General features: G+C 28.8%; 1 protein-coding gene across 1 annotated transcript; it reads right to left on the reverse strand.

Annotated features, from left to right (window-relative positions):
• Positions 1 to 218: 218 nt before the first annotated feature.
• LOC109801458 (WUSCHEL-related homeobox 1) lies at positions 219 to 3,536 on the reverse strand. The gene is made up of 4 exons (XM_020362531.3): positions 2,352 to 3,536; positions 1,964 to 2,236; positions 1,715 to 1,791; positions 219 to 959 (listed from the first exon to the last, which is right to left on the reverse strand). The coding sequence occupies exons 1-4, from the start codon at positions 2,545 to 2,547 to the stop codon at positions 450 to 452; spliced, it is 1,056 nt and encodes a 351-aa protein (XP_020218120.1). The 5' UTR covers positions 2,548 to 3,536; the 3' UTR covers positions 219 to 449.
• Positions 3,537 to 8,336: the final 4,800 nt, after the last annotated feature.

Genomic DNA, 8,336 nt, shown 5'->3' on the forward strand with positions numbered 1-8,336 from the left:
CCAATCCAAACTCATAGCTATTTCAACATCCAAGTCTGTCACTTCTTATTCCATTTTCATGTCTTAAAAAATCAAATTCCTAACACAATATTCTTCATTAAAGTCCACCTTCCTCCACTATCTTTCCTATTTCACTCTTCTATCAGAACCACTTGCAGACACACACATATATATCAACCATCAAATTACTTAAATAAGGCCAATTACTTACCTAACCCTTCAAATGTAAATAATTCTTCTTTTGATTCAACCAACATAGTAAATGCATTTTAAGGTAAAATACAATACCTTCTTTCAGAGTCAGCGTCCTATTACAACACCAATTCCTTGAAACATAACATCACTAACAACTAACAATAAAAGCAGTGCCATTTTCCAACAAAACAACACCAAAACACGTTCCCATCATCTTACAAACATCGCACATATACGTGTTTCTGATAATATTATCAGTCCTTCATAGGAAGGAACTCAAAAAACTGGCCTGGGGTTAAGTTATTGGCATTCATTGCTGAAGTTGATATCTCTGTGTCCTTATCCTTAATGTTGTCACTGCTTCCATCATCACCACTCCTTAAAGGGAAAAGTTGAAGGGTTTGAGACTCCACACAGTTATCATCTTCACTAGTACTACTGCTACTACTCAAGTGAATAACACTGTTTTCTCTCTGGGGTGTAAAAAAAAAGCTGAGATCATGTGCCTTAATGAGGTTTGGGTCCATTTTTGTTGTTGCTATTACTGTGGTTGTAGTAGTGGCTGCAGATGCATTAGGAGGGGTGTTTATGAGGTGGGTGACAGGTGCAGGAGAAGGACATGGTAACTGCATCACATGCCACGTTGCATTCCTTTCCAAAAGGTTTCTTCTTTGTTGTAATTCCCCTTCATGGAATAGGAGCCATCCATCTGTTCTACTCTCTGCATACACTGCTTTTGCTGTCCTTTGTGTTGAAACAGATTCCTGTGGGTTTGAATTGCAGCCATGCAAACACATGAAATTGAAGACCGCAACATGTAGTAAAATCAGAAAACTAAAGGAGAGAAAAGTATTGGATAGCATATATTTCAATTGGGCACAAGTAGTTCCTAGAAAAATACTTGTATAGCTAGACACAATCAATAACCAAAAAAAAAAAAAGGTTAAAGTAATTTTTGAACGAATTTAAATGTCAACTTTATCAATAAAGATTGTTCAAATTTGAAATTCCTATTCATTGAATTAAAAGGTGCATGCATGGTCTAAGATAAGAGAAGTCAAATAAAAGTAGGGTTAAGGTTGTCTTTTCATTCATCAAGGGTGCTCAGTTGCGTAGAATATTGTATTGGGATGCCCTTAAAACTACTGACCTAAATGACATGAATAAGCACAAACCCCAAAAGCAAAGTTAAGTAGCATAACAGCAGAGCCGACAGAAAGGAAGGAATTCAGCTTTTAGGCCCTTTTCATTTCCCAACAAACGAAGCTTTTGTTGGGTCTTTTCCCTATACCTAGTGCAGATCTTTCCATAATATACATGTTTCCAACATCGACTTGATCTCTAGTAATCATATGCCAGTAATCACCACTTGATGGATAAGATTATGAACTTTTTAGCTATTAAACAAATCCCAAATTGAAAAAAAAACAAGTAGTCTAGTGTAAATATTATTAATTATTAATTAGTCCATGAACTAGAACAAATACAAAAGCAGTATATTAGACATGGAATATAAGACCTCTGCAATGGTACTGCAGTTTGTTGAGGGTGTCCAGTTCTTGGTCCATTCAGCTTCAAACACTGTCCTACTTGCAGCTGTAGACAAAAAGAAAAACAAATCAACACAACTTGACATCTCAAGCAACAATCAGAATATGTAAAAAAGCAAAGCTACAAATAATATATAACACAGATCTCTAACAAACAAAGTTAACTGAATGGTTATGATTATGAACTAATTAAGAAACATGGCATGGGGGTGTGTTACCTAAATCTTTCTTCTCTGGAGTTTCAGCATCTGATTCCATTTGGCGGCGGCGCTTTTGCCTTTCTCTGGCTTTGTGATTCTGAAACCAATAGAACACATTCTTCCCTTCAATGCTACCAAACCTTCTAAGTTGTGCAGTAATGTGTTGGATTTGCTCAGCAGATGGTGTCCTTGTTCCTCTTCTATACAACTCTTCAAGGACTCTTAGTTGCTCTGGGGTAGGATTCCACCTTGAACTCACCACAACTGGCAATTGCTCTCTCTTGTTTTGTTCTGCCAGTTTCTAAAAGAATAAGCAGTTTTTTCTTTGTACACATAACATAAACATATAAAAGGCAAAGCATCAAATGCATATAAACAACAACTAAGGAAAGAGCATGTATATTACCAAGATGGTGATAATGATATTGTGAAAGGAAATCATTGCCATGGATGTGAGTTAAGCCAGGAGTGGTTGTTGTTGTTGTTGCGTTGTTAAGAGAAGTCATTGGCCTTGGCATGAGAGGCCTGAGTTTCCTTCCACTGAGTGAATGATCAACCATATTGTTGAACTCTCCACCTTCATTGTAACCCACCATCCACATTTTGGAGAGTAAAAAGGCTAGGGTTTTGGTCTCTCCTTTTTGTGTAGTGACAAGGGTGAACTGATGGTAGAAAAAAGGTTATAAATATATCACCGAATGAAGCTACAAGGTACTACTACCTTTACCAGGTTATATATATATACACTAAAACAATGAAAGAGGTGTGATATATGGATATAAAGTGGGAGTGCTTTAAATAGATTTGTTTGTCTGTCTCTATCTTGCCTTGTCACTTGGTAATGGGAATTGGAATGATAAAGCATACAAGAATGGTGTTGAAGTTGAAAAAATCAAAAAAGCAAGAACATAGAAAGTAAAAAAAGTGTGAAAGAGTAGAGGTAGCATGCAAGCAAGTTAATATGTGAAGAGAGGGTGGACCATATAGAAAATGGCAAGTCCTAGCTATTTCAAATGAAAAGTACGCAATGTTTATATATACATTACAAAAATGTAGACAATTCTATACAGTTGAAACGAACATGATCGACAAAATTCTCTATTAATTAGTATTTAATATAATTAACAGGATTTAAATTCATGATCACTGTTAAACTAAAATAATTTTATACTAGTTGATCGACCTATTAATTGTGTATATATTTGGCATAGATGAATGGTAATAAAGCAAAAGGTTGAGGATGGTGTTGGTGCAACATGGGACAAAAGTGAAGGTAAATAAAAAGAAAAGGAAAAAGAGGGGTGTGGAAGAAGAGGAGAAAGCGTGAAATTCTGGTATATTTTGGGGAGAAGAGAATGTAAAACGACGTAACGATGATGAGGGTTATGATGAGGCTCATCAACCTTGACCCTTCTTCTCATTTATTGATTGGTCTCCTCATGTCTCGTGCTTTTCACACTAATTCTCAATCCAAACTGCCCCTCTCTCCCTCTCTGCTTATCCTTACCCTTTTCTTTGTCTAATATGCTCTCTCTCTCTCTCATCTGCACATACACTGTACGGATTTTTGTCTCTCACCTTCACACTCACATGCATCTCCATTCTCCACCATTTTATATACTATACTCATGTGTTTAGGGAAGTTGTTAATACGCTATGTTTTGCTTTATATCTATGGTGCATGTTTTTAGTAAGAATCATATCAAAATTGATGAAAATCAGTTAAATTGAAACATTCCACTGATCTACATCAATACATGTCCAAAGAGTTTGCAAACATGTTCTATTATAACGTCTATGGAAATGTGGAGGTTAACAAATGAGAAATCATGTTTGAAAGGTGGAAGATGTGTTTGCATGACTCACCATCATCTATGAAAACAACAAATAGTTATTTTTGTGATGAACTCTTCACGATTACTCGTCACGACAAGAGGAATGATGTTGTTACGTTGAAGCTAGAATAACTAACTAGCTTTTGCGTCTCTTTTCTCAAATTTGATGGCTTTTCTCAAGTTTGATGAATGTGTTTAATTATCCATTTCAAAGTATTGGAATATGTATTTTTACTTTTAAATACATGAGATGTAATAATAATAAGACTATTACTTTGAAATTAAAGTGAGTTGAACTTAAATTTAATTTTTATTCAAACATATATGTAAAAATCTTCAATTATATGCATTTTGCATGGGTATCCAAACGTACACTTTATCTATATGAAAGTTATACACTTTTTGGATACTCATTAGAAATATGTTTAAATATCTTTATAAAAATAAATTAATTTTGATAAAAAAAATATATTTATATTTTAAATATTTAGATTTAATTTTTTTATATTATTTTATGATTAATTTGTTTCCTTATTTTTAGAATAGAATAATATATATTTGATTATTATATTATAACTTTTATTTATAAATAAAATTAGATTACACTCCTATAATAAAAATATATTTTACAAATTACAAATATAATCATCGGTATCAGAGCTTGGTTTGTATATCAACAATCTTTTTTCTTAAACAAAAGTCTTAACCTCCTAAACTCTTATTCAACTAAATCTATCTTTTTATTACATTTTTGTTATGGTTTGTATGTATGGGCTATGGGGTTATTAATCGAATCTAACCAGCGATTTTGATACAATTATTTTGTTGATTTGTTTGAAAGGGATATATATTTATTAAGAGGAGATTGTTATATCTTGTAATTTTTATTGAATTATTTTAATCACAACTCCACAATAATTAGATATTGTATATTTTAAAATTTTACTTGCATAATTTTACTTTTGATCATCATCTAAAAGACTTCTCAACTAACCAATGAAGTATGCATATATTTTGTAAACTCTTATTTCTCCTATTGTTTTAACGAGACCTTGTTGATATTTCCAACAAATCTCCCCCAAATAAATAAAAAAAATCATGATTTAGATATGAAATATAGATAAACAAACAAACCCCCCTCAACTTTATTCTATAAAACTAAGGTTGTAAAAGCAGCTCTCTTTTTTCTATTTTTAAACTGGAATTCAAGACAAAATTGAAGAGAAAAAAAACCTCAATTTATAAAGATTTCTTCAATTTTACTTTTTTGAATGGATGTTCGGAGCCTCCAAATGAAAACCAAACATAGCCTAATAGTTATCAGGACATAGTTTGATCCCTTGGCTTTTTGAGTTGTTCATGTTATTTTACTAAAGTAAGAAAATTCGAGGTGTAATTAATATAATTCTAAAATGCTTTTGAAAATTTTAAGAGTATAATTTGCCCTGGTCCTGACCTATTCATATGTGGATATTACATTGATATTGAGGGGTTGTTTGTGTCCTCACCCTCTCTCTGCCTCTGCTTCCGTCTCGGATGGTCTTTAATTAGATAATGATCCTTTTGTCATTAAAGTAATTGTATTGATACAAAAATTTTACACAAAAAGTTATACACAACTAATTCCTTTGACGTTAGAGAAATTGTATTGATAAAAAAACAAAAAAAAAAACTATTCAAAAAGTTATAATAAAAAATACATAATACAGTTTATGTAATAAAAAATTATAAAGCAATATTATGAAAAATATTATATGGATGACTGATCTCTCGTCATTACAGTGGAAGGATTCAGTTCTAGAGTTAAGGTAGAACTCCCTTTTTTCATATTTAGAAGGAAATAAGTGAGTTAGCCTTGAAAACATACTAGAATCAGAACACACTTTAAAGTTTAAATAGTGTCAATAAAGCCCTTAAATCACAACATATTTTAAATTATCTATCAATAAAGTTCTTAAATTAAAAGTACCATATTCTTGTATCAAATTCAATTTTTAAAAATAAAATTTTATATTCAAATTTTATGAATGAAAAAAAAATGTAATTCAGAATAAAGACTTACTAGAAGTGGTCAACTAGAGTTTTTCATAAGAATTAATCATCAATAAATTCAGTAAATATTTCATATTAATAACATAATTATAAAAATAAAATAAAAATATATCATAATAAACAAATATAATTAAACGTAAAGATTACTTAGTCTATCAAATTTTCAGACACAATTAATCATCAACAAATTAATAAAGTTAATAAATATTTTATATAATAATATAATTATATAAAAAAATTAAAGCGGAATCTGAGATTTTTATCATTTGGACCCATTTTTTGGGTAGTAGGTTGGCTGGTGTAGAATTTGAAAAAAAAAAATTATATATATGATTATTGATTAATTATTTCCTAGTTTTTGTGTCGGGTGGAGGGCCTACCTTGCTGCAAAATTCTGAAGGTTCTGCAATTTGTATGTATTTATGAGATGTGGATGCAGAAAATGTAATGGGCTTTTCATACAAAACAAAAAAACAATGCATCCATCCAAGTCAAGTCTACAATATAATATTGTTACTGAATTGCAGTGCCAATAAAAGCCCTAATCAGTTGTCATTTCTGACGAGGAAACAATTACCTTGATGGGTCCAGTAAAGTGTATCGAGGGATTTAAAAAAAATATTGATAATAAAAGTAGCAGCTTTAATTTTGAAGTACGAAGAAAAATGGAGTGATAATTATATTGTATCACATACCACATAAATTATTTTATGTTTATATAATCAACCAATCTAATAAGGATTTGATTTCGGAAGCCATTTCATTTATATATATATAGATAGATATAAAAAGAAGAATAAATCTACTTAAATCTATTCATTTAATAATTTATATTTTATATTAAATTTTATCAATTTAATCATTAAATTATAAATTCTTAATATATAAATTAAGTTTATTAAAGTTTTAAAAAATTTAAAAGTTATTTATTATTTTATTTATTAATTTAAATTAACGAATAATTATAAAAATATTTTATCCGATGAATGGAAACTAAATCCTAAACTTCAAATTGAATTTAGGATTTTAAAAAATTAAAAATTATATATTACTTCATTTTATTTATTCAAATTGATTGATAATCATATAGGTATTCTATACGTTGATTTTAATCAATAAAATAGAGTATCAAATAATTTTTCAATTTTTTTAAAAATTTTGCAAACTTGATTTATATATCAGAACTTTTAATTCAATAATTGGATTGTTAAAATTTGATATAGAGCATGAGTTATTAAGTGAAATAAGTATATGATCCCTTCTATTGATTACTCCACTCAATAACTCATGTTCTACATCAAATTTTTATAATCTAACATTTGAATTAAAAATTCTTGATGTATAGATCAAGTGTATAATATTTTAAAATTTTGAAAATTATTTAGTATTCTATTTCATTAATTCAAATCAATGCACAAATATTTTTATGATTATCCATCAATTTAAATTAATGAAATAGAGTAACAAATATTTTTTAAATTTTTTAAAACTTTGTGGACTTAATTTAAGAACTTCTAATTTGTCGATCGGATCATTAAAATTTAATGTAGAACATAAATCATTGACTGAAATTTAAATAGACTTACTCTTAAAGTAAATAGATCCTCTCTCTCTCTCTCTCTCTCTCTCTCTCTCTCATCTCTCTCTCTCTCTCTCTTCTCTCTCTCTCTCTCTCTCTCTCTCTCCCTCTCTCTCTCTCTCTCTCTCTCTCTCTCTCTCTCTCTCTCTCTCTCTCTCTCTCTCTCTCTCTCTCTCTCTCTCTCTCTCTCTCTCTCTCTCTCTCTCTCTCTCTCTCTATATATATATATATATATATATATATATATATATATATATATATATATATATATATATATAATTATAAGAAAGTGTAATGCTTTTTCACTAAGTGGATCTCAAAAAAGTAAAATAATACATTTCATTGCGACTTCATACCCAAGTTAAGAATGACTTTAGTTAAAGAGTATTGGTATTAATATCAAATTTTCTTATACGAAAAAAAAACATTAACAAATATCTTAATTATTGACAGATTGAAATTTATTTATAAATATAAAATTTTGTAGATCTTCTTTCTAATTAAATCATATTTTTATAGTTTAAAATAATTTTTATTAACTAGCATTTTAATCTATAAAATGCTCCAGATAAATATTTATTTTATATAACTAAATTTCATAAAAATATTTTTTTAAATATATGTTATATTTTAGATTTATAAATTTAACCATTTGAATTCTTGAAACTTATTTAACATATTTATTAAAATAACTTAACTAAAATATATTTATATTAAAAAATTATACTGTACTATCATTTAATATATATATATAAATAAAATTGTTTAGTATAACTTTTATATCATAATATTAGTTAATTAATATATTAGATGATAATATTGAAGATTATATGATAAGAATTAATTAATTATATTATTTGATTTATTTGTGTCACTTATGTTAATTAACATTTCTAAAAAATTTAAATTATTTTTTTTTATTTAA

The sequence above is a fragment of the Cajanus cajan genome, chromosome 1 (assembly GCF_000230855.2).
Source record: "Cajanus cajan strain Asha chromosome 1, NIPB_CcT2T_4, whole genome shotgun sequence".
NCBI classification, from domain to species: Eukaryota; Viridiplantae; Streptophyta; class Magnoliopsida; order Fabales; family Fabaceae; genus Cajanus; species Cajanus cajan.

Excerpts from the sequence above, each read along its gene's own strand:
- LOC109801458 (XM_020362531.3), bottom strand. The coding sequence starts at position 2,547 with ATGTGGATGGTGGGTTACAATGAAGGTGGAGAGTTCAACAATATGGTT. Across the intron at positions 2,237-2,351 it reads ATATCATTATCACCATCTTG|AACAAAACAAGAGAGAGCAA; the intron begins GTAATATACATG and ends AGAAACTGGCAG. Across the intron at positions 960-1,714 it reads ACTGCAGTACCATTGCAGAG|GAATCTGTTTCAACACAAAG; the intron begins GTCTTATATTCC and ends TCAAACCCACAG.